At 39.1% G+C, this 27,384-nt stretch overlaps 1 protein-coding gene across 1 annotated transcript in view; it reads left to right on the forward strand.

Annotated features, from left to right (window-relative positions):
* ACAP2 (ArfGAP with coiled-coil, ankyrin repeat and PH domains 2) overlaps positions 1–27,384 on the forward strand; it is a 183,984-nt gene that overhangs the window by 67,283 nt on the left and 89,317 nt on the right. The window contains exons 3-4 of the mRNA XM_011961204.1: positions 2,552–2,671; positions 3,818–3,871. Coding sequence (XP_011816594.1) covers positions 2,552–2,671; positions 3,818–3,871 — 174 coding nt within the window. The remainder of the gene's footprint in view (positions 1–2,551; positions 2,672–3,817; positions 3,872–27,384) is intronic.

Raw genomic sequence — 27,384 nt, forward strand, 5'->3', positions numbered from 1 at the left:
GGTGCGCACCACTATGCCTGGCTAATTTTTGTATTTTTAATAGAGATGGGGTTTTGCCATGTTGGCCAGGCTGGTCTTGAACTCCTGATCTTGACTGATCTGCCCACCTCGGCCTCCCAGAGTTCTGGGATTACAGGTGTGAACCACTGTGCCTGGCCTTTTCACAAAATTTTCTACGCATATAAAAGTATTTGTACTCTTCAATACAAATGACTCTTCCCATTTCAACAAAAATTTTAGTACTGTTCTACATTTTGATTTTTCTCTTAATATATCATGGATGTTATTTGTTATTATAGAGCTGTCTCATTTTAAAAAAATGGTTGAATTGTATTACCTTGAAGGGATATATCGTAATTTATTTGGCTGTCCACTGACGGACACTTAGCTTGCTACCAATATTTTACTGTGACTGCAGTGAATAACTTTACATGTGTCATATGGCTATCTGTAAAATATAGTTGTATAATACATTTTAAAAAGTGAAATTGCAAAGTTAGAAGGTATGTGTGTTTTAAATTTTGATAGCTCTTGCTAAACTGCCTTCTGTAGATACTGTACCAATTTACACTCCTACCAACAAGGGTGCGTGAGAGTGACTATTTCCCCACGCCTGCCCTCGTTAGAACAGCGTGTTATCAGACTTTGATCTTTGCTGTTAGTAAAAAAAAAAAGTAATTTCTGTTTCTTTTATTATGAGTGAGAATGAATATCTTTTCATGCGTTTAAGACACATGTATTTCTTTTTCTGGGGGGGATAATTATCTCTGCATGTGTGTTACCCAGTTTTTCTAGTGAATAGTTGGATTTTCAAAATAATGTATGTACCATTTCTTCGGGAAACCTGTCCTTTGTGATTTGTCTTCATGTTGTTTCCTTTGGCTGCGTCTGTGCTTTCCTTGTAGGAATGTCTTATATGATTGGATCGATCAGGTTTTCGTTTTGTTTTTTTTCATAGTATTTGAGCTTTGCATCCTTCTCAGACTTCCCACTTTGAGATTATTGAAAAAAAAGAAAAACCTGTTTTCTCTTTGATTTCTGATTTTGTTTTTATGTTTAAATCTTTATCTGTAATTAACTTGAGGGTCTGTAATACAATTTAATTTCTTTTTTTATCACCTTCAGTTGACTATCCAGTGTCCCTAATATCATTTATCAGATAACTTTCCCCCCACTGGCTGGAATATTACTTTAATCAAATATGGCATATTTGTATCTGTTTTTTTGACTGTGTATTCTCTTACATTATCAGTTTTTCTATTTGCATTTACTACCAGACTTCTATTTACTTTCCTTTTATAATATATTTTAATATCATATAGTACTAATGTTTCTACCTTATTACTCTTCTTCAAATATTTTTTTTTTGCTCTTATTGCATAGCGGTTACTCCATATGAACTTCAGAATTTTTCTGGCAAGATATTTTATTTTATATTATAAACAGCAAACGATTTAAAAGACATCGGTGCCAGCATTTCTCACAGTGGGTTTTGTGGAACGTTGGTCGTATAATAATGCTTCCTCTCAAACGAATTCTTTTTGGGAAATGCTACATATTATATACCTCCCCTCTTGGATGCACACTGATAAATCAAAAGCCTGTAAGAGTATAGCAATATCCTCTGTTGCCTTTTCTAGGAATCTTGCCCTGGTCCCCACAGCCCTGGTTAGATGGTCTTCCTTTTTTCTTTCATGCATAGTTTTGTCATAGTAGTTGTGTTTGTGCTCTATAGAATTTATCTACTTGTTAGAATTATAGAATTAGAGTTTTTGAGAGCAGAGATTATGCTTTCAATTTCTGTTCCCCTAGGTCTTAGGGCAGCAGTTTTAATTTATACTCTTGAGATCCTTCAGGAGTTTTCTAAAGTTTTTCTTGGCTCTTTATCCTCTTCTTGGTGACCCCCCTTTCCATCCCCTCAGTACTTTTCTCTCCTTTGTCTAGAACAGTTTCACTTTCATCTGTTTTTTTAATATTTGACATTTATCCAAGATTTTGGTAAAAAAAACAGTTCTGTGCCTGAAGGAAAGGAGAGAAAGAAGGAAGGAAGGAATGGAAGAACAGGGAGATGGAGGGATAAAGGGAATGAAAAGAAGGAAGGGAGAGAGAGAAGGAGAAAGATGAAAGAAAGAGAAGAGCCCAGTGCGAAGGTGTAGGGTGTAGACGATGCCTGGAACAACGGGTATTGGAGAAATTGTTTTTTGAGTACGTGGTTAATCAGTCGCTTTAGACATCTGCTTTGATAGCCTACCATTGAAATGATCAGTAAGCTATCATGCTAGTTTACTTACCTTTCCTCCAACATACTTTTGTTATTCTTATCACACAACCTCTGGATCCTAAAAGGTCAGCTTCTTTGGTACAACTCTGCTATGGATTTACTGTGTAAGCCAAAGGAAAAAAGAATACTTTTCAATTAGTCTGTTTTGTGTTTACTGATGAAACAAATTGAACTTAACTAGGTCACCTCATATAGTTACTGCCAGCACTTGTTCAGCTAAGTAATTTGTAAAATTAGCTTCAACCTGATGAATATTTTTTTCTTTTTCAGCTTGTGAAGCTTTGTATTGCAATGATTGATACTGGAAAAGCCTTTTGTGTTGCAAATAAACAGTTCATGAATGGGATTCGAGACCTGGCTCAGTATTCTAGTAACGATGCTGTAGTTGAGGTTAGTATTACTGAAATTACAGTTAAAAATGAAAAAAAAAAAAGCAATAAGATATTAAAGAATTGTGCATTCATCTACCTTATTTATAGTTATGGTGATACTTGGAAGTAGAAGAGTGGTCACCCCTTGGTGCTGTCTTGTATAATTCTGTTTTCTGTGATAGAAGTTGATGGTTTTGGCCGGGCGCAGTGGCTCAAGCCTGTAATCCCAGCACTTTGGGAGGCCGAGGTGGGCGGATCACAAGGTCAGGAGATCGAGACCATCCTGGCTAACACGGTGAAACCCCGTCTCTACTAAAAAATACAAAAAACTAGCCGGGCGAGGTGGCGGCGCCTGTAGTCCCAGCTACTCGGGAGGCTGAGGCAGGAGAATGGCGTGAACCCGGGAGGCGGAGCTTGCAGTGAGCTGAGATCTGGCCAGTGCACTCCAGCTTGGGTGACAGAGCGAAACTCTGTCTCAAAAAAAAAAAAAAAAAAGAAGTTGATGGTTTATTTGCATTGCACATTATCTAGCATGGCTCTTCTCACCTAGTTTCTTATTATTTTGTTTAGTTTACGAAGTTTACTTGCTGCTAGGTGAGCTGAAGCACCTGTCAGAGGGCCTGAGCAGGGAGATCAAGATCGTGCCTACTAGTAGCTGCTTCTAGGGGCACGCAGAGGGCATTAACCTGAGTGTAGTGTCTAACTCTGTGTGGGGGGGGCTGTATAGGTGCTGGTTAGCCAGCTTATGCCGGGTTACCCTAGATCCCTTGGTATACTGTGTGGTGTTATATTTCTCTCATGAGAAATAATAACTGGTGAAGAAATGATTGTAGTTTGATGATTATTTGGTCCTAGATGCCTACATGGGTCACCTTGATACACTCAAAACAGTTTTACCTTAGGTTTATATTTGCCATTTCTATTGGTAGCGTAATACCATTGAAGGGGCAGTACTAATTCTTTCACATTTTTAGGGTTTTATTTGTTACCACATGTAGACTTGACCTCTGCAGAGTGTACCTATGAGGTAGTGAGATTGTCCCTGGAAATAAATGTTACTGTTTACAGTGTAACTTGATCTGTCAGAAATACTGAGGTCACATTTTTGTGACCTATTTAAATGGCTCTTAAATGATTTGGTTTTCTTTTGATTTCTTTCTCATAGACAAGTTTGACGAAGTTTTCCGACAGTCTTCAAGAAATGATAAATTTTCACACAGTAAGTGTCAGTAAGTAGGAGTTAACTATGACCGTATTAACATTTTAGTATTTTTCTTGAGTTGCAATATTTTATGAAATGACTAAAAGTGAATCACATGGCTTTGATTCGTCATCAGCTTTTTATTTGGGTGAATCTAAAATGTACACTGTGTGTGTATTTGTGTGTGTGTGTGCACGCATGTGCATGTGAAAGAAGAGAATAAGAGTATTATTTTCCATTCTAATATAATGAACTTAATATCATTGAAGGACATATCCCCAAAAGTTAAATTTTTTTCCTTTTAAGTTGTGGTTTTTAAAATTTTTAAGCATGTATTTAAGAATAAAGAAGCAAAAGTCATTTTAAATGTAGCTATTTCTTTTTAGATACTTACCAATATATCCCCTTTATCTAAACAATTACCAATATTAAAGAGTGCTATATTCTTTGAGCTATTTATATATGCATTTAAGATTTGTGGGCATTTATCCTTCAAGAATGAGGGATATATATTACTTTGGGAATGTACAAAATTCCTTTACAAAGTTTATGAAAGTTTACTGCAAAAATCACAGCTTATAAGCTGTATGTTTCTTATATTTTTTAAAAAGCTTAACTGATATGGCTGTTGTATAATTATTTAATCAGTGCTTTAAAATTTATTAGCCGCTGTCTGTACAAAGAATATCAGTACTTATAATCTTCATAAAATCTGCTTGTTTTTGGTTCTTAATTTGATTTTCTTAATTTTTTTGTTGGTTAGCATATTTAGGATGAAGTAATATGACAATGTTTATTTTAATTACAGTTCAAATTTTAGCTATATCAATATTGACATGTACAAGTATCTGCTTGAGTGACTGTTTTCAGTTCTTTTGGACATGTACCTAGGTGTAGAATTACTGGGTCATATGGTAATTCTATGTTTAACTTTTTGAGAAACTGCCAAACTGTTTTCTACAGAGACTGTACCATTTTACATTTCCACCAGTAGTGTTTGAGTGTTCCAAGTTCTCCACATTGTTATCATCACTTGTTATTTTCAATTTTTTTTTAAAAAAATTATAACCATCCTAGTAGGTGTGAAGTGGTATCTCATTGTAGTTTTGATTTGCATTTCCCTAATGACTCATGCAGTTGAGTATCTTTTATGTGCTTACTGGTTTCTTGTGTATCTTCTGTCATTGTTAGCATTGTTGTTTATTGAAGTCCTTTATTTAGTTAGAGATAGGGTCTCACTCCGTCCCCCAGACTGGAGTACAGTGGCACAGTTATACCTGACTACAGCCTGGAACTCCTAGGCTTAAGTGATCCTCCTGCTGTAGCCTCCCAGTTAGCTAGGACTACAGATGTGTGCCACCATGCCAGGCTAATTTTTTTCTTTTTTTGGTAGAGATGAGGTCTTGTTCTTTTGCCCAGGCTAGTCCTCAACTCCTGGGCTCAAGCCATCCTCCCGCCTCAGCCTCCAAAGCACTGGGATTACAGGTGTGAGCCACTGCACCCAGTCCCTTTGTCAGTTATTTAATTGGGCTTTGTTGTTGTTGTTGTTGTTGACTTATACTTGTTTTACATAGTTTGGATATTAAGCCCATATCAGTATATGTTATACAGATATTTCCTCTCATTTTGTAGGTTTTCTTTTTTACTTTCATGAAAATATCCTTTGACACACAAAAGTTTTTAGTTTTGATGAAGTCTGAAGTTCAGTTTATCTACTTTGTCTTTTGTTGTGTGTGTTTTTGGTGTTATGTGTAAGGGAATTCATTGCCAAATTCAAGGTCATAAAGATTTACCCTTACGTTTTCTTCTAAGAGTTTTATGGTTTTAGCTCTAGTATTTGACACTAATTTGACCACATAATAGTTTTCTTTTTGCCTTCTGTCGAATTTAGATGGCAGTGTTTGGTATATTTGATTTCTCTTTAAACCAAATGTAATTTAGTAAGAAAGTTATTTTTTTCTTTTTGATATAAGTGATTGACTTTAAATTGACATAATAGACTAAATGTTTTCTCTATAATTTATTATCCTTTGAAATATTCCTCTCCTTAAAGCAGTAAATCTTATGCTATTTCTTTATATAATAATACCTTGCTCTTTGTTATGGTTTTATATGTGAAAAGTTATGATTAAGATAAACTTTTGGCAAATAATTTTTTTTTTTTTTTGAGACAGAGTCTGGCTGTGTCTCCCAGGCGATCTGGGCTCAATGCAGCCTCCGCCTCCCAGGTTCAGGTGATTCTCGTGCTTCAGCCTCCCAAGTTGCTGGGGCTACAGGCATGCACCACCGTGCCTGGCTAATTTTTGTACGTTTAGTAGAGACGGGGTTTTGGCATGTTGGCCAGGCTGGTCTCAAACTCCTGGCCTAAAGTGATCCACCCCCCTTGGCCTTCCAAAGTGTTGGGATTACAGGTGTGAGCCACTGCACCTGGCCTTGAAGCAAGGTATATATGTATTGTTTCCTTTGGAGGAATAGAGATTGGTCTTTGTTTTGTTTTGTTTTGAGACGGAGTCTCGCTCTGTTGACAGGCTGGAGTGCAGCGGCGCAATCTCGGCTCACTGCAACCTCTGCCTCCTGGGTTCAAGGGATTCTTCTGCCTCAGCCTCTGGAGTAGCTGGGACTATAGGCACCCACCACCATGCCCAGCTAATTTTTTGTATTTTTAGTAGAGTTGGAGTTTCAACATGTTAGCCAGGATGGTCTCGATCTCTTGACTTTGTGATCCGCCTGCCTTGGCCTCCCAAAGTGCTGGGATTACAGGCGTCAGCCATTGCACCCAGCCGAGATTGGTCTTTTTAATACCAGTGCTCTTAATCTTAATGTGCACCTACACTCCTGAAACCTATGCAGATTCCACTTTTCTCACTTTTCTTTCTCTCTTCTTCCTTCCTCCCTTCCTCCGCCTCCCTTCCTCCCTCTTTTTTTTTTTTTTTTTTTTGCTATTCCTTATACTTGAGAAACCTCATACTCTCTGTTGACTATAAAACTCGTTGCTTTAAAAAGATAATTTGTACACTAAGAAAAAATCACTCTTTGTCCGTCTGCCTGGAGGTCTAGAGGCTGCATGTTGGTCAGCTTGTTTGTGTTTACATACATGTTTCTATACAAGAAGAACTTTTTGTCTGACACTATACCCAGAAGTCCACTGTGTATTTTTTTCTCTTATTCTTTTTGACAGCATCTCAGAAATTTTCCTTTTAATAGATATAAAAATGAAATTGTGAGTCCTTGGTTTACTTTCTTTTAATTTTCTTCTTTTTGTAGTTAATATACCATCTATTCTATCTGGCCTTTTTGTTGTTTTGTAACCAATACTTTAAATTTTTTTCAGTAGGAATGACTTGTGTCACTTGAACTAGAATTCCTATATTTGTGGCAAAAGTTCTTCCCTCATCATAGCCCTGTTATACTTCACTTTAATTAGACTATGGCTAGGGATAACACTTACCTTGTTTACTGTTATACTGCCGGTAGTTACATAATTCTCATTTTAGGGAAGTCATTTAATTTTTCTGAGATTCACATTCCTCCTCTGTAGGCTGGGCTTGGTGGCTCATACCTGTAATCCCAGCACTTTGGGAGGCTAAGGTGGTTTGATTGCTTGAGCCCCATTAGAGACCAGCCTGGGCAACATGATGAAACTTGGTGTCTACAAGAAATAGAAAAATCAGCTGGGTGTGGTGGCTCACGTCTGTAGTCCCAGCTACTCAGGAGGCTGAGGTGTGAGGATCACTTGAGCCTAGGAAGTTGGGGTCACAGTGAGCTGTGATCGCACCACTGTACTGCAGCCTGAGACACAGTGAGACCGTGTCTCAAAAAAAAAAAAAAGATTTACATTCTTCCTCTATAAAATGAAGGAGATTTACTAGATGACTTTTCATTATTAAAAATTTATTATAAGATTTAAATTTGTTCCCAGAGCCATTTGTTAGAATGCAGGAAAAGCCTAGTTATATAAAATGCTTTTTTTTTTTTTTTTGTAGCATTCTCTGGAATTCTAATTGCATAGCATCCCAGTATAAAGGATGATTAAGGAGAACAGCTTTCTGAAACATAATAAATAGTGTAACCTGCATTAGATTCTCTAGCAGAGCTCATAACAATTGGGCTTTGGTATATCAGTTTGTGTAAGGATAAAAGTCTGGATATTTCAGAGGTGTCATTTACGAACTTTGTGGGCTTAAACGTTTGAAAATAATAAAACCATTTGTGTTATTAGCCAAATAAAGATTAAACATATGTTGGAGTCAGATTATCCAGTCATTTAATACAATAAATCATTTAGATTATCATGTAATTTATTTATCTGTGAAAATGGATAGAGCTCTTCTTATTCCTTTTAGAGTGAGAATATCCTGGGTTTCTCTTTAACTCATATGTTGTTGTTGTTGTTGTTGTTGTTGTGAAATGGAGTCTCGCTCTCTCTCCCAGTCTGGAGTGCAGTGGCACAATCTTGGCTCACTGCAACCTCCGCCTCCCAGGTTCAAGTGATTCTCTTTCCTCAGGAGTATTATGTTTAAAATTCTTCGTTTTATCACTATATATATATCTCTTTCTTGAGACGGAGTCTTGCTCTGTTGCCCAGGCTGGAGTACATGATCTTGGCTCACTGCAACCTCCGCCTCCCAGGTTCAAGCGATTCTTATGCATCAGCCTCCCAAGTAGCTGGGATTACAGGTGCCCACCACCACACCCGGCTAGTGTTTATATTTTCAGTAGAGATGGGGTTTCACCATGTTGGCCAGGCTGGTCTCGAACTTCTGACCTCAAGTGATCGGCCCACCTTGGCCTCCCAAAGTGCTAGGATTACAGGTGTGAGCCACTGCGCTTGGCCTTAATGCATATGTTTTTATAAGACGTGAACACACATGACTTTTTCAGAGCAGGTCATGTATGCTCCATTCTACTAGATATTAGAATTTGTTTGAAGAGTGGCTTATTTTCCTAGAATTTAAGAGATTTTAGTGATTCCATTGATGACACTTTTGGATTCTAACTTGCTGTTGGTATAAGGAACTTGGAATATTTATTTGATTATTATCTTTGCTGAATGCAGCTTTAAAGTTGATTTGGTACATAAATTCTGTGAACATGTATGACTCTTTTTGCTGTCTGTCAATCATTTTTGAGACGGGGTCTTGCTCTTTTGCCCAGGCAGTTAGTGTGATCGTAACTCACTGCAGCCTCGAATTCCTGGGCTTAAGTGATTCTCCTGCCTCAGCCTTCTGAGTAGCTGGGACCACAGGCATTCACCACCATGCTTAGCTAATTTTTTAATTTTTTTGTAGAGATGGGGTCTTGCTATATTGTCCAGGCTGGTATCAAACTCCTGGGCTGAAGTGATCGTCCTGCCTCGGCTTCCCAAAGTGCTGGAATTACAGGTGTGAGTCATTGTGCCTGGCCAGTATTTTTTGTTTTTTGTACATTTGATTTTTCAACTTAGAGCTGTACACTTACTTAACAAATAGTTTTAGACAGTGAGAACAGGGTAGTTTCCCAGCTCCTCGCATCTCATGGCACAGATTGAAAATGATAGTCATGTTTGTATGGAACACTAGAGAAAAATTCATGGGGAGATAAGGGCACCTATCTGGGTGAAAAAATTTTAAGTTTCTTTTTGATGAATTTATATTTTTAGAAAACACAGTGTTAGGGAAGATATTGTGTATTGAATGTGTATAACACTTCCAGATGTTTTATTTTTATTTATTTATTTTTTATATTTTGAGACAGAGTCTTACTCTGTCACCCAGGCTGGAATGCAGTGGTGCGATCTTAGCTCTCTGCGACCTCTGCCTCCTGGGTTCAAGCGATTCTCCTGCATCAGCTTTCCAAGTAGCTGGAATTACAGGTGCCTGCTTCCAGGCCCAGCTAATTGTTGTAGTTTTAGTAGAGAAAGGGTTTTACCATGTTGGCCAAGCTGGTCTCTAACTCCTGACCTCAAGGTGATCTGCCCACCTTGGCCTCCCAAAGTGCTGGGATTACACGAGTGAGCCACCATGCCTGGTCCAGATGTTTTAAAAAATAGGTTTGAGCTTGCTTCAATAAACATAACTTTTTAAAAAAGGTCTTTTACGGGAGGCTGAGATGGGAGAATGACCTGAGCCTGGGAGGTGGAGCTTGTAGTGAGCTGAGATGGCACCACTGCACTCCAGCCTGGGCGACAGAACAAGACTCCGTCTCAAAAAAAAAAAAGAGGTTTTCTGCATGAAATACTTTCAAGCAATTCCTGGTCAAGATTTAAAATTGATGATCCTATCAAATTATTGGTCATTGTTAATGATGAGAAACTGCCTATATAGGCATATTAGCAAAAGCAGAGGAATATTTGTTGCCCTTTTCCTCTGACTCTCAGGAGCTCCTCTCTCACATGTAATTAGAACTTAAATAATTATATCTTCTTAAGTTGTATTTCAAAGAGGCAATCATTTATAAAATGGAAGTGCTCTTCTTTTTCTCTGATTGACAGAAGTAATGCTTATATTTTCTGGGATATGGATTTTTTGTTTTTTAGGTGGAGTCTCGCTCAGCCCCCAGGCTGGAGTACAGTGGCGTGATCTTGGCTCACTGCAACCTCCGCCTCCCGGGTTCAAGTGATTCTTGTGCCTCGGCCTCCCTAGTAGGTGAGACTACAGGCGCTTGCCACCATGCCTAGCTAATTTTATTTTTTATTTTTTATTTTTAGTAGAGATGGTTTTTCACCAAGTTGGCCAGGCTGGTCTTGAACTCCTGACCTCAAGTGATCCGCCCATCGCTACCTCCCAAAGTGCTGGGATTACAGTATGTGACCTGGATGTATTTTGAATAAAATAATGGAGCCTTTCTGCAGGTTTACACAGAAGTTGTTCTACTTCTTCCCCCTTCTACCTACTTTTAATGATTCTCTTTTTGAATTCAGATGATAGCACTGACTGACTTAGTGACTCATTTTCAGCTTCATGTTTCCACACTCTGAATCCATCAAGTTTGTCAGTATACTTTTTTTTGTTTAGTTTTGCTTTGTTGGTTTTTTCTTTTTTTAGACAGAGTCTTGCTCTGTCACCCAGGCTAGTGCGCAGCGGCAGGATGTCAAGTTTACTGCAACCTTCACCTTCCGTGTTCAAGTTATTCTCTTGCCTCAGCCTCCCCAGTAGCTAGGATTACAGGTGCCCACCACCACGCCTGGCTAACCTCAGGAGATCCGCCTGCCTCAGCCTCCCGAAGTGTTGGGATTACAGCATGAGCCACTGCACCCAGCCTTAGATAAAAGCCATTTTAACTGACATGAAATAATCTCATTGTAGTTTTGATTTGCATTTCGCTGATGATCATTGATGTTGGGCACCTTTTCATATACTTGTTTGCCATTTGTATGTCTTTTTTGAGAAATGTCTGTTCAGATCTTTTGCCCATTTTTAATTAGATTCTTAGATTTTTTTCCTAGTTTTTTGAGCACTTTATGATATTCTTGTTATAAATTCCTTGCTAGAGGGATAGATTGCAAATATTTTCTCCTGTTTTGGGGATTGTCTCTTCACTTTGTTGATGGTTTTCTTTGCTGTGTAGAAGGTTTTTAACTTGATGCGATTCCATTTGTCCATTTTGCCTTGGTTGCCTGTGCTTTTTTAGGGTATTAAGAAATTTTTACCCAGTCCAATGTCCTGGAGAATTCCCCCTGTGTTTTCTTTTAGCAGTTTCATAATTTGAGGTCTTAAAGTCTTTAATCCACTTTGATTTGATATTCATATATGGCAAGAGATATGACTCTAGTTTTGTTCTTCTGCATTGGAGTTGTCTAAGCTTTATTTACTGAACAGACTGCCCTTCCCTGTTGTATGTTCTTGGCACCTTTGTCGAAAATGAGTTCACTTTAGATGTATGGATTTGTTTCTGAGTTCTCTATTCTCTTCCTTTGGTCCTGTGTCTGTTTCTATCCCAGTGCCATGCTGCTTTGGTTATTATTGCTCTGTAGTATAATTTGAGGTAATGTGATTTCTTCAGTTTTATTCTTTTTGCTTAGGATAGTTTTGGCTGTTCTGTGTGTGTGTGTGTGTGTGTGTGTGTGGTTTCATATAAATTTTAGAATTTTTTTTTCTATTTCTGTGAAGAATGTCATTGGTATTTTTTCTTTTTGTTTTCTTTTCTTTTTTTTTTTTTTTGAGATGGAGTTTCACTCTTGTTGCCCAGGCTGGAGTGCAGTGGCACTTTCTCGGCTCACTGCAACCTCTGCCTCCTGGGTTCAAGCGATTCTCCTGCCTCAGCCTCCTGAGCAGCTGGGACTATAGTCGTGCGCTACCATGCCCAGCTAATTTTGTATTTTTAGTAGAGACGGAGTTTCTCCATGTTGGTCAGGCTGATCTCGAACTCCCGACCTCAGATGATCCACCCACCTTGGCCTCTCAAAGTGCTGGGATTACAGATGTGAGCCACCGTGCTCATCTGTCATTGGTATTTTGATTGGGATTGCATTGAGTCTGTAGATTCCTTTGCTTAGTTATGGACATTTTAACAATATTAGTTCTTCCAGTTCATGAACATAGAATGTCTTTCCATTTCTTTGTGTCTTCAACTTTTTGCATCAATGTTTTATAGTTTTAATTGTGGACATCTTTCACTTCTTTGGTTAATTGCTAAGTATTTAATTTTATTTGTAGCAATTGTAAGTGGGATTACTTCCTTGATTTCTTTTTCACATTCTTCACTGTTGGCCCATGGAAATCCTACTGATTTTTGTATGTTGATTTTGTATCCTGCAGCTTTACTGAATTTATCAGTTGTAATAGTTTTTTTGGTGGAGTCTTTAGTCCAAATATAAGGTCATATCATCTGCAAACAAGGATAATTTGACTTTATTCTTGCCAACTTAGATGTTTTTTATTTTCTTCTCTTATTGCTCTAGCTTAGGACTTCCATAATATGTTGATTAACAGTGATGGTCGTGGGCATCCTTGTCTTCTTCCAGATCTTAGAGAAAAGGCTTTCAGTTTTTCCCCATTCACTATTACACAAGTTCTGGATCTGTTGTATACGGGCTTGATTATGTTGAGGTATGTTTCTTCTATACCCAGGTTTTTGAGAGTTTTTATTGTGTTGACTTGTATCAAATGCTTTTTCAGCATCAATTGAAGTCATCATATGGTTTTTATCTTTAATTCTATGTATCAAATTGATTTGCATATGTTGAATCATCCTTACATTCCTGGATTAAATCCCAGTTGGTAATCCTTTTAATGTGTTGTTGGAGTTTGCTCATATTTTGTTGAGGATTTTTTTCATCAATGTTCATCAGAGATATTGGCCTGTAGTTTTGTGTGTGTGTGGTTATTTTTTATGTATCTCTGTCTGATTTTGGTATCAAGGTAATAACTGGCCTCATAGAATGAGTTTGTAAGCATTCCCTCCTTTGCTATTTTTCAGAATAGTTTGAGTAGGATTGGTATTAGATGTTCTTTAAATGTTTGGTAGAATTTTGAAGTAAAGCCATCTGGTCTCAGGTTTTTCTTTGCTGGAAGACTTTTTTTTTTTTTTGAGGTGGATTTTTCACTCTTGTTGCCCAGGCTGAAGTGCAATGGTGCAATCTTGGCTCACTGCAACCTCTGTCTCCGAGGTTCAACTGATTCTCCTGCCTCAGCCTCCTGAGTAACTGGGGTTATAGGCAAGTGCCGTCACACCTGGCTAGTTTTTTTGTATTTTTAGTGGAGACGGGGTTTCGCCATGTTGGCAAGACTGGTCTCAAACTCCTGACCTCAGGTGATCCACCCACCTTGGCCTCCCAAAGTGCTGGGATTACAGGAGTGAGCCACCGGGCACAGTCTGGAAGACTTTTTATTTGAGCTTTGGTCTCGTTACTGGTCTGTTCAGCTTTTGAATTTCTTCGTGGTTCAATCCTGGTAGGTTGTGTGTGTCTAGGAATTTATCCATTTATTCTAGGTTTTCTAATTTATTGGTGCATAGCTGCTCATAGTAGCCTCTAATGATCCTTAAGGTTTCTGCAGTATGGGTTATAATGTCTCCTTTTCCATCTCTGATTTTTTTACTTGGGTCTTCTCTTTTTTTTCTTAGTCTGGCTAAAGGTTTGTCAGTTTTTTAATCTTTTTGAAAACCAACTTTTTGTTTCATTGATTTTTGTATTGTTTTCTTCTTTTCAATTTCATTTATTTCTGCTCTGGTCTTTATTATTTATTTTCCTCTGCTAACTTTAGGTTTAGGTTTGGTTTCCTTTTGCTTTTCTAGTTAAGATGCATCATTAGGTTGTTTATTTGAAGGTTTTTTGTTTTTGATGCAGGCACTCTTAGCTATAACTTTGCTCTTAATACTGCTTTTACTGTGTCCCATACATAGGCTTCGGTTTGTTGTGTTTCCATTATCATTTGCTTCAATACATTTTTTAGTTTCTTTTTTTTTTGAGATGGAGTCTGGCTCTGTCACCCAGGCTGGAGTGCAGTGGCGCAATCTCTGTTCACTGCAACCTCTGCCTCCTGGGTTCAAGTGATTTTCATGCCTCAGCCTCCTGAGTAGCTGAGATTATAGGTGCGTGCCACTACACCTGGCTAATTTTTGTATTGTTTAGTAGACATGGGGTTTTACCATGTCGACCAGGCTGGTCTCAAACTCCTGGCCTCAAGTGATCTGCCTGACTTGGCCTTTCAAAGTGTGGGGATTACAGGCCTGAGCGACTGCGCCCAGCCCGGTTTCCTTCCTAATCTCTTCACTCACTCACTGGTCATTCAGGAGCGTATTGCTTCATTTCCATATGTTTATATAGTTTCCAAAATTCCTCATTATTTCCAGTTTTATTCCATTGTGGTTAGAGAAGATCCTTGATATTATTTCAAGTTCGTTTGTTTGTTTTGAGTTTCTTACCACTTGTTTTGTGACCTAACATATGGTCTTCCTTGAGAATGATTCATGTGCCGGGAAGAAAAATATGTGTTCTATACTCCTTCAATGAAATGTTCTTAGATATTCATTAGGCCTGTTTGGTCTATAGTGCAGACTTTTTTTCTTCTTTTTTTTGAGATGGAGTCTCACTCTGTCGCCCAAGATAGAGTGAGTGCAGTGACACGATCCCTACTCACTGCAACCTCTGCCTCCTGGGTTCAAGTGATTCTCCTGCCTCAGCTTCCCAAAGTGCTGGAATTACAGGCACGTGCCACCACACCCAGCTAGCTTTGTATTTTTAGTAGAGATGGTGTTTCACCATGTTGGCCAGGTTGGTCTCAAACTCCTGACCTCTGATGATCCGCCTGCCTTGGCCTCCCAAAGTACTGGGATTATAGGCATGAGCCACTCTGCCTGGCCTGTAGTGCAGATTAAGTCTGATGTTTCCTCGTGAATTTTCTGTCTGGATGATCTGTCCAGTGCTGAAAGTGGGGTTTTGAAGTCTCCAGCTGTTGCTATGTTGGGGTCTGTCTCTCCCTTTAGCTCTAATGATGCTTGCTTTATATATCTTGGTGCTCCAGTGTTTAGTACATATGTAATTACACTTGTTTGTTCTTTTGCTGAATTGAACCATTTGTCATTATAATGAACTTGTCTCTTAAAAATTTTTTTTTCTTGAAGTCTGTTTTGTGTAATATAAATATAGCTACCTCTGTTCCTTTTTGGTTTCCATTTGCATGGAGTATCTTTTTCCATTCCTTTGTTTTCAGTTTATTTGTGTCTTTATAGGTAAGATGTGTCTCTTGTAAAAGAACAGATTATTATGTCTTGTTTCTTTATCCGTTCAGCCACGCTTTGTCTTTTGATTGGAGGGTGTAGTCCATTTACATTCAATGTCATTATTGATGAGTAAGGATTTACACCTGCCATATTGTTATTTGTTCTCTGGTTGTTTTGTGGTTTTCTCTTCCTTACTGTCTTCCTTTTAATGAAGGTGATTTTCTCTGGTGATATGTTTTATTTTCTTTTTATTTTTTGTTTATTATATGTTTGTAGATTAGAGGTTACCATGAGGCTTGCAAATAGTATCTTATAGTAACAAATCAACACTGATTGCGTAAACAAACCAACAAAAAGGAAACTAATAAAAACTAAAAACTTTAACATTTTGTCCTCATTTTGTAACTTTTTTACTGTTTCCATGTGTATATTATTGTATTGTCTCTGTTGAAAAGTTATACTCATTATTTTTGGTTTATGATAGGAGTAGTTTACACAGCACAATTACAGTGTTCCGTGTTTGTCTCTGTACTTACTGTCACCAGTGAACCTTGCACCTGCAGATGATTTCTTCTTGCTCGTTAACCTCCTTTCCTTTCAGAGTGAAGAACCTCCCTAGAGCATTTCTTGCAGGACAGGTCTGGTGTTGATGAAATTCATCAACTTTTGTTTGTCTGGGAAAATCTTTATTTTTGTTTTTGCTTCATATGCTATTCTAGAGTAAAAAATTGTTTTGCTAGCACTTTAAATATGTCATGCTACTCTGTCTTGGCCCGTAAGGTTTCCATTGAAAAGTCTACTGCTAGATGTTTTGGAGCTCCATTGTGTTAATTTGTTTCTTTTCTTGTGCTGCTTTTAGAATCCTTTCTTTATCCTTGATCTTTGGGAATTTGATTATTAAACTAATAATGAGTTAAATCTTTAAATCTACTTGGTATTCTATAACCTTCTTTTACTTGAATATTTGTATCTTTCAGTTTCAGAAATTTTCTGTTACTATCCTTTTGAATAAACTTTCTATTTCTCTCTTTCTACCTTACTCTTAGATTTGTCCCATTGAGGCTATTTTGTAGATCTTATAGGCATGCTTCATTCATTTTTATTCTTTTTTCTTCTCTGTTTTCAAACAGGGCTCATAAGTCTCATGAATTCTTTCTTCTGCTTGATCAGTTCTGCTGTTAAGAGACTGATACATTCTTTAAATGTCAAGTGCATTTTTCAACTCTAGAATTTCTGCTTGGTTTCTTTGTTAAATTTATCTGATAGGATTCTGAATTTCTTCTCTGTTATCTTGTATTTCTTTGAGTTTCCTCAGAGCAGCTGTTTTGAATTCTCTGTCTGAGAGGTCACATATCTCCAATTCTCTGATTTGCCCCTGGTATGTTATTTAGTTCTTTTGATGAGGTTATGTTTTCTTCAATGGTCTTGATGCTAGTGGATGTTTGATAATATCTAGGCATCGAAGAATTAAATATTTATTGTAGGCTTCACAGTCTGGGCTTGTTTGTACTCATCCTTCTTGAGAAGGCTATCCAGGTATTCAAACCTGCTTGGTTGTTGTCTAAGTTTTTGGTCACTACAGCTGTATCTGCATTAGAGGGCGCCCCGAGCCTCGTAATGCCGTAGTTCTCGGACACTTATAGAGACACCACCTGGGGCTGACATGGCCAGGCTTTGTGTCCCCACACAAACCGCGTCTTGAATTATAACCCCCGTAATCCCCACGTGTCAAAGGAGAGACCAGGTGGAGGTAAATGGATCATGAGAGTGGTCTCCTCCATGCTGTTCTGGTGATAGTGAGTGCATTACGTGAGATCTGATGATTTTGTAAGTGTTTGGTAATTCCTTCTCTGTTCATTCTCCTTCCTGCTGCCTCATGAAGAAAGTGCCTTGCTTTCCCTTCACCTTCCACCATGACTGTAAGTTTCCTGAGGCCTCCCCAGCCTGTAGAACTGTGAGTCAATTCAACCTCTTTCCTTTCTAGATTACCCAGTCTCAGGCAGTTCTTTATAGCAGTGTGAGAATGGACTAATACTGTGGTCTTGGATAACATCTGGAAGAATTCCCTGGATTACCAGGTAGAGACTCTTGTTTTCTTCCCTTACTTTCTCCAAAATGAATGCACTCTGTGTGTCTCTCTCTCTGGCTAAGCTGCATGGAGCTCGGAGAGGGGTGACACAAGCACTCCTGTAGCCACCATCGTGGGGACTGTACTTGGTCAGATCTGAAGCCAGCAAAGCACTGTGTCTTGCCCACATCCTGCTGTAACTATTACCTGGCTGCAACCTGTGTTCTCTCAAGACCCTCAGGCTATACAGTCATTATTTCAAGAGTGGCTGGAGCTAGTCATTCTTGTGTATTTCCCTTCGGGATATGTGCATTCCCCTGGGCTCCGGGCTCCAGACAGGTTCAGAGATAGTGCCTGGAAGCCAGGGCCTGAAATCGGACACCTTAGAAATTTCCCTGGCGCTGTATTCAACTATGTTTAAGCTGGTCTGAAATCACAAGACACAGCCTTTCCACCCTTCCCTTTCCTCTCCCCAGGCAGCGGAGTCACCCCTGGTGTCCACCTCCACACAGGCCCGCAGGAAGTACTGCCGCAGTGGTGTCACTGGTCACTCAAGGCCCAAGGGCTCAGCTTTTCATGAATGTCGCTATTCCTGGGACTCACCCTTCAGGGCAGTGAGTTCCCTTCTGGCTTAGGATAATTCCAGAGGTGCTGTCCAGTATTCTCTGGAATCAGGGACCCTGCAAGCCCACTTGGTGCTCCTCCCAACTATGTTTGTGGTGGTACCTCATCTGCAAGACAAAATCCCCTTTATTTTTCCCTCCCCTTTTCTGAAGCAGAAGGAGTCTCTCCTCGTAGCCACCAGAACTGTGAATGTGCCCGGTCACACCTGAAGCCTGCATGTCTCAGAGAGTCTTAGCTGAGGCCCACAGTGTGTATTACTTGGTTACTGCTGATGATTATTCAGGGTCTCAGGTCTCTTTAGTCAGCAGGTCATGAATTCTTCCAGGCCTTGATCCTTCCCTTCAGGTTCCTTGTGGCTCAGGGTGTGTCTAAAAATATCATCCAGGAGTTAGAGCCTAGAATGGGGACCTCACGACTCTGCCTGGTGCCTTATTCAACTGTGGCTGAGGTGGTATTTATGTTGCAAAACAGAGTCCTGTTTATTCTTTCCTCTCCTCAAGGAGAAGGAAGGAATCTCTTGGAGCTGGGAGCCTTGCTGCCTTTGGTTGGGGAATGTGTGACACAAGCTCCCTTAGCCACACTGGCTGGTGTCTCACTAGGTCATGTACCTCCGAGTCCACTGGCTCCGAGCCCAGCACAGCACTACAACTTGCCTAGGAGTTACAGTCCTTGTGACCTAGCCTGCCTTTTAATGTTATATAGGACCCCAGAGCACTTTAGCCTGTGGTGGCGAGGCTTGCCGAAACTCCAGTTCCAACCTCCAGGCTGTGTGATTGTCCTGTCCCTGGGCCTGGTCTCAATGCTGCATTCATTGGCGTTGGCTGAGTTCTGCCGGGGTTGGCAGCACTGCGTTCCGGCGAATGGTCCCACAGTTGCTGTGCTCTTTCCCCATGTGCAGCACAGATTCTTCCTCTGTGCCGTGTGGTTGCTACGAGCCCATGGGGGAGAGCTGGGGTCAGCCATTTAAGACTGTCTTTTCTATCCTTTTCACTGCCTCTTTCAACAATACGAAGGTAAAAGCAAGTACTATGATTGCTCACATGATTTTTGGTTCTTATGAAGGTGCTTTTTGTGTACGTGGTTGTCAAAATTGGTGTTCCTGCAGGGAGGACCATCAGTGGAGGCGTCTATTTGGCCATATTGCTCTGCCTTCTGTTCCAGCTTTTTTTTTTTTTAATTTTTGTTACGATGAAGTCTTGTTATGTTCCCTAGGCTATTCTCGAACTCTTCGCCTCGAGTGATCCTCCCATCTTGGCTTCCCAAAGTGTTAGGATTGCAGGCATGAGCCACTTTGCCTGGCCCTGAATAATATTTAAATAAATCACAGGGACTTTAAACTACAAAATGTATACTTAGAGCCAAAGACACCTTACTTGTAAGAACTGGAAATGGGGATAATGCTATCTATGGATATGCAACCTATTCTTTTACTAACCTTTCTGGACTAGATCTTTGAAGTGCATCTTAGCTTTCATCCTTTCCTGAAGAGAGCAGAGATAGTGCCGCTTTAACTGTGTTCATACATGTATGAGGAATAACTTTTGTGTGAGCTGTTGGTTTTAAAGAGTCATACATTATTCTATGCACTTTTGTAAGTTCATAATGAGCAGATTGGTCAACTGACATATTTTTGATTATTTGTAATACAAATGTTGCTTGGAATAATATTGTTAATTTCCAGAAATATAAGTGAACCTTAGCTTTTCTGTTGGTGGCTTTTAAACTTTTATGATGGGAAAATGGGTGAATTTTCTCCCGGGAAGGTATAAACTAGAGACTTAGATACCAGTAGAGTAATTGAGGAATTTCTGTGTAGCAGTTTAGTATAGCAAAGACTTAGCTGTCCGTGAGGAAGGGCTTTAAGAACAACAACAACTACCAAAAAAAAAAAAAAAAAGAAAAAAGAAGAAAAAGAAAGAATTAGCTGTTAGGTAGCTGTGACTTGAGAATTGGCAAGTCGGAGACAGAATCGTTGCTTTATTGACAACATACTTTTCACACTAATGGAAGTATTAAAAGTATATAGCCTACATTATTGTGGCTGGGTGCAGTGGCTCACGCCTGTAATCCCAGCACTTTGGGAGGCTGAGGTCAGGAGTTCGAGATCAGGCTGGCCAACATGGCGAAACCCCGTCTCTGCTAAAAATACAAAAGTCAGCTGAGCATGGTGGCACCTGCCTGTGTCCCAGCTACTCAGAAGGCTAAGGCACAAGAATTGCTTGCCAAGATCATGCCATTGCACTCCAGCCTGTGTGATGAAGTTATACTCTTGTCTCCAAAACAGAACCAGTAAGTAGCCTAGATTTTTGACATCTAATTTCATGAAATACTTGTCATTCTATTCAAGTGTATATAAAATTTAATTTTGGTAATGTTACATTTTAAAGGCAGTAGCATCCAGGATATAGGTATGGGCCAAGGTTTCATGATGAAGTTGCTAAGAGCAACTGCAACAAAAGCAAAAATTGACGGATAGGATCTAATTAAAGAGTTTCTGCACAATCAAAGAAACTGTCAACAGAGTAAACGGACAACCTATAGAACAGGAGAAAATATTTGCAAACTATTCATCTGGTAATGCTCTTACATCCAGAATTTATAAGGAACTTAAATTATAAAGAAAAACACAACCCCATTGAAAAGCGGACAAAGGACATGAACAGACATTTCTCAAAAGAAGACATACATGTGGCTAACAGTCATATGAAGAAAAGCTCACTATCACTGATCATTAGAGAAGTGCAAACCAAAACCACAGTGAGATCTCATCTCACATCAGCTGGGTGATACACCTTTGCTGGGTATATACCCATAGGAATATAGTTCTGTTATGAAGACATATGTATGTGTATGTTCATTGCAGCACTATTCACAACAGCAAAGACATGGAATCAATCTAAATGCCCGTCAGTGGTAGACTGGATAAAGACAATGTGGTACATATACACTGCGGAATGCAGTGTATCTTTTTTATGCAGCCATAAAAAAGAATGAGATCGTGTCCTTTGCAGGAACATGGGTGCAGCTGGAGGCCATTATCCTTAGCAGATTAACATGGGAACAGAAAAGCAAATGCCACATGTTCTCACTTACAAGTGGGGGAGCTAAATGATGAGAACACATGGACACATACATACAGGGGAACAGCATATACTGTGGCTTATTGGAGTGTGGAGGGTAGGAGGAGGGGGAGGATCAGGAAAAATAACTAATGGATAGTAGGTGTAATACCTGGATGATGAAATAATCTGTATAACAAATCCTTGTGACACATGTTTACCTATGTAACAAACCTCCACATCCTGCACATGTACCCCTGAACCTAAAAGTTAAAAAAAAGTTGAAAAGCAAAAAAGAGAAAAATGTTCTGCTTTTCTCTTTGGAATATAATGATTTTTTAAAACAGCTTTATTAAGGAATAATTGACATAAACTGCATACTTAGAGCATACAAATTTGATAACTTTTGAGATCCACATATCTCCATGAAATCATCACTACAAATAATTTAGTGAATATAATGATCATGCCTTAAAAGTTTTTCTTTGCCACTTTGTAATTTCTATTTCTCTCTCTTCTTCCCTCATTCCTAGTCTGTCATGAATATGTTTTCTGTCATTATTGGTTTGTTTGCATTTTCTAGAATTGTATGTAAATGGACTTTTGTAGTCTAGTTTCTTCAGTGTTGTTATTTTGAGATCCAATTATATTGCATGTTTCAGTCCTTCATTCCCTTTTTATTGCTCAATACGATTGCATTGTATGGATTTATCACACGTTTTAAAATCCATCCACCTATGGATGGTTATATTAGCTATCTACTGCTGTATAACAGATTATTTGAAAACTCAGTGGCATGAAACAACATGCATACCTTATCTTACAGTTTCTGGGCCAGGAATTTGGGAGTGGCTTAGTTGGGTGACTCTGACTGAGGAATTTCATGAGATTGCCTTAGTCTCTGGTCCTCTGACCAAGGATCCTCTTTGCAGGGATGCTTGATTGAGTGTCCTTATGACATGGAATCTGGTTACTGCTAAAACAAGTGATCCAAGAGCAGCATGGGCAAACAGGGAGCTTCAGTGCCTTTTTTTTTTTTTTAAGACAAAGTCTCACTCTGTCGTTGAGGGTGGAGTACAGTGGCATGACCTTGGCGCACTGCAACTTCTGCCTCCCAGGTTGAAGTGATTCTTGTGCCTCAGCCTCCTGAGTAGCTGGCATTACGGACGTGAACCACCACAGCCAGCTTATTTTTGTATTTTTAGTAGAGTTGGGGTTTCACCAGGTTGGCCAGGCTGGTCTCGAACTCCCAGCCTCAAGTGATCTGCCTGCCTCAGCCTCCCAAAGTGCTAAGCCACTGCGTCTGGCCGGAAGCTTCAATGCCTTTTATAACCTGGTCTCAGCAGTCACACATTGTCACTTTCTTCATGATACTATTTACTAGAAATAAGTCACTCCATCCAACCCACACACAAAGAGCAAAGAATTGGGGCTGCTTTTGAAGAAAGTAGTGTTAAAGAATTTGTTGTCATATTTTAAAACTACTGCAATGGACTTTGGGGTTGTTTTTAGGTTTTGACTATTACAAATAAAAATGCTTATTAAAATACATGTAAAAATCCGTGTAGACATATAGTTTTATTTATGTGACTAGCTAGGCGTAAAACAGCTAGTTTGTAAGATAGTGTTGTGCTTAAATTTTTACTGTTTTTAAAGTAAAAGACTATAAACCATTGCTAAGAGAAAATAAAATACTTAGTTTCTTTTATTAATGTTTATATTAATTTTTAATACAGTCACGCATCATTTAACAACAGTGATATATTCTGAGAAATGTGTTGTTAGGTGATTTCCTCATTGTGTGAGGATCGTAGAATGTACTTAACACAAACCTAGACAGTGTAGCCTACTACACACCTAGGCTATGTGGTGTAGTCTGTTGCTTTTAGGCTACAAACCTATACAGCACGTTTCTGTAATGAATATATTAGGCATTTGTAACATAATGGTAGGTATTTGTGTATTTAAACATAGAAAAGGTACAGTACAGATACAGTACTATAATTTTATGGGACCACCGTTACATGTGCGGCCTGTCTTTGACCAAAGTGTCATCATGCGGCACGTGACTGTTTTACATTTCTTAAAAAGGTTAATATCTGTAAAGAAAACCTACACACATGTTGTTTTGCAGAGTGGGTTGTACCATTTTCCATCAGCAGTGTATGAGAGTGCAGGGGTTCCACGTGCCCCGCAGCACTTGACATAGTCACTTTTTAAAATTGTTTATGGTTTTAATTTGCATTTCCTTATTAATAAGTAATGTTGAGTATTTTGTTTCTTTGCCATCTATGGATCTTCTTTGGTGAAGTGTCATCTTTTGTTCATTAAAAAAATGGATTTAGGCTGGGCATAGTGGCTCACGCCTGTAATCCCAGCACTTTGGAAGGCTGATGGGGGCGGATCACGAGGTCGGGAGATCAAGACCATCCTGGCTAACACGGTGAAACCGTGTGTCTACTAAAAATACAAAAAGTTAGCTGGGCGTGGTGGTGGGCGCCTGTAGTCCCCGCCACTCTCGAGGCTGAGGCAGGAGAATGGTGTGAACCCGGGAGGTAGATCTTGTAGTGAGCCGACATCACGCCACTACACTCCAGCCTGGGGGACAGAGCGAGACTCCATCTCACACACACACGCACAAAAAAAGAAAAAAAAACAAAGAAAAGAAAAAAATGGATTTATCAGTCGGGCGTGGTGGCTCTTGCCTGTAATCCCAGCCCTTTGGAAGGCTGAGGCGGATGGATCACTTGAGGTCAGGCGTTCATGACCGTCCTGGCAACATGGTGAAACCCTGTCTCTACTAAAATTCCAAAAGCTGGTTGGTGTGGTGGTGGGCACCTGTAATCCCAGCTACTTGGGAGGCTGAGGCAGGAGAATCCCTTGAACCTGGGAGGCGGAGGTTGCAGTGAGCCAAAATCACACCACTGCACTCCAGCCTGGGCGACAGAGCAAGAGCAAGACTCTGTCTCAAAAAAAAAAAAAAAAAAAAAGGATTTATCTTCATATTTGCTGAGTTATTATATGCTTTGCAGATATTTTCTTCCATGCTTCGGCTTGCATTTTTCATTTTTGTAGCAGTGTTTTTTAAAGATCAAACTTTTTAAAATGAAGTCAATTTATTGATTTTAGTTTTTAATAGTTTTCTTTTGTGTTCTGTTAAGAAATGTTTGCTTAACCCTGTTCAGTAATATTTTTTTCAGTGTTTTCTTGTAGAAGTTTAGGTCTATGATCTATTTCAGGTTAAATTTTATAAATGTCCTGTGGTAAGGGTTGAAGTTCTTCTTTTTCCTCTTTATTATTATTAAATTATTTGTATATGGCTCTGCAGCTTGCTCTATACATTTTTCCATCTTTATTGGCAACTTTTGTAAAAAAATAAATAAAAGTTGACCATATGCGTGGGTAATTTCTGCTTTATTGATCTTTTTGCTTGTCTTTTTTCTTTTTTTTTTTTTTTTCCTGAGACAGTCTTGCTTTGTTTTCTGGGCTAGAGTTCAGTGAAATGAAAATGACTCACTGCAGCCTCCACCCCCTGGGCTCAAGTAATCCGCCTGCCTTAGCCTCCCGAGTAGCTGGGACCACAGGCACGTGCTACACGCCTGGCTAATTTTTTGAATTTTTGTCGAGATGCGGGGTCTCACTTTGTTGCCAGGGCTGGTCTCCAACTCCTGGGCTCAAGTGATCCTCTCAAAGTGTTGGGATTACGGGCGTGAGCCACTGTACCCAGCCTTTGCCTGTGTTTATACATTACCACACTGCATTGATTATGGTAGCTTTCATAGTAAGTCTTGAAATCAGGTAGTATGGGTATTCTAACTCTGTTCCTCTCTTTCCAGGTTATTTTGGCTATTCTAGGTCCTTTATGTTTTCATATAACTTTTAGAATCAGCTTTTCAATTTCTACTGAGATTTGGAGTGGAATTGCATTCGGTGTATAGATCAATTTGAGGTGAATCAATATTCTGCTAATAATCAGTCTTCCAATCCGAATAGTATATGTGTTACTCAAAGTAGAGGCCGTAATTATTCTATTTGTGTGTGTATGATTTGCTCACTTTATTTGACAATCAGTGGTTAGTTCTTGTCCACAATGACTTTATCAATAGATTTTTGAAAGTGGTGACAGGCACATAGGTAATCAATGTATAGAGCTTGTTTGGTGAATGTTCAGCTTCATCATGTTTTCTGGAAAACCACATATGGGTACCCATGGGATATTGCTTGTTCCTTTGTTCCAGACAGCTTCGTTCTGCCTGGTGTCAAGGCGCGCGTGTAGAGTTCCCATGTCCTTCATGGCACATTTCTGCATCTCTTTGAGTGCCTGAGGGCCACGCTTCTCGAAGCCCACTCCACGGATGTGCTTCTGAATGTTGCTGGTGTGTCCTCGGGTCACCTTACCGATGGCAGGATGATTCTGACGCCCTCAGGTCACCTTACTGATGGCAGGATGATTCTTTTTCTTGCTGCCCATCTTTGTGGAGCCATTCTGCTGGACCCAAGTTAGAAATGAAAAGCATGAAAGATTGTCTCCATTTGTTTTTTTTTTTTAGTTTCTCTGAGCATGTTTTGTGGTCACCACTGTGCAAGTCTTACATACTTTTTGTCAAATTTATCCTTAAGCATTTCCTATTTGTTATTGTAAATGGTTTTTTTGTTTTGTTTTGTTTTTTCTTAGATGGAGTTTCGCTCCTGTTGCCCAGGCTGGAGTGCAGTGGCATGATCTCGGCTCACTGCAAGCTCTGCCTCCCAGGTTCTAGCGATTCTCCTGCCTCATCCGCCCAAGTAGCTGGGATTACAGGGATGCGCCACCATGCCCGGCTGATTTTGTATTTTTAGTAGAGACAGGGTTTTTCCATGTTGGTCAGGCTGATCTCAAACTCCCGACCTCATGTGATCCGCCCATCCTGGCCTCCCAAAGTGCTGGGATTACAGTCGTGAGCCACTGTGCCTGGCCAGCATTTTTTGTTTTTTAATGTTCAATTTCTGTTTGGTCATTGCTGGTCTCAGAACTACAACTGATTTTTGTGTTTTGACTTTGTTTCTACAACCTTCTTAAACTCACTTATTAATTTTAGCAGTTTTTTTTTGCAAGTTCCATAGGGTTATCTATAGAGCTGATCACATCATCTGTGGATAAAGACAATTTTATATTCTTCCTTTCTAATCTATATGCTTTTTATTTATTGTAAAAATTTATCTGTTGCATTGCTAGAATTTCTAGTGCAATGTTGGATAGAAGTGATGAGTAGACATTCCTGACCTTGGTCCTGATCTGACGGTGAAAGTAGCCTTGCCACTCACTAGCCAGGATGTTAGATACAGATTTTTCATATGTCCCCTTTGTTGCACTGAGGAAGTTACCTTATATGTCTGTATTCCTGAGAGTTTTTAAAAATCAGGAATGGATGATTTTTGTTCCAGTGCTTTTTTGTTTCTGTCATACAGTTTTTTAAGTCTGTTAACCTGGTGAATTATGTTGATTTTTTTGAATGTTAAATCCATCTTTCATTCCTGGAATATATCCCAATCGGTCATGATGTGTTTTCCTTCTTATGTATTATTATGATATGTCATTACTATATATTGTTAAGAATTTTGGCATCTGTATTCATGAGGGATATTGCTTTGTAGCTTTCTTTTCTTACAGCGTCTTTGGTTTTGTTCTGTTTTCTCAGAGAATAGATTTTCTGATAGAATTTTTTTCTGAAGAGTTTATGTAGAAGTACTGTTCTTTCTACGTTAAATGTTTGGTAGAATTCAGCAATGAAGATGTGAAGACATCTTTGTGGAGTTTTTCACATTTTTTCTTTTTATTTATTTTTAATTTTTAATGTATTTGTGGGATGTGTTTTCCTTTTTATTTATTTTTTAAGGTATGTGTGCCATTTCTTTCTGATATTTTATAATTAGAGGTTGAAACTGCTTTACAGTTGACATCCATATACTCGCCCCAAAGGTATATTATGCTGCATTTGCTTTATCACATATCTATCCATTTATCCTCCCCCTATCCATACTTCAATATTATTAATGCATTTTAAAATAATTTATAGACAAAAGAACATTTCTTTTTCAAATAGATTTCCAGGTTTAGGTTTTTTTTTACGGTTCTTTCTTCCTCCCCTCCCCTTCCCTCCCCT

Source organism: Colobus angolensis, unplaced genomic scaffold, assembly GCF_000951035.1.
Source record: "Colobus angolensis palliatus isolate OR3802 unplaced genomic scaffold, Cang.pa_1.0 Scaffold54, whole genome shotgun sequence".
Taxonomy (NCBI): Eukaryota; Metazoa; Chordata; class Mammalia; order Primates; family Cercopithecidae; genus Colobus; species Colobus angolensis.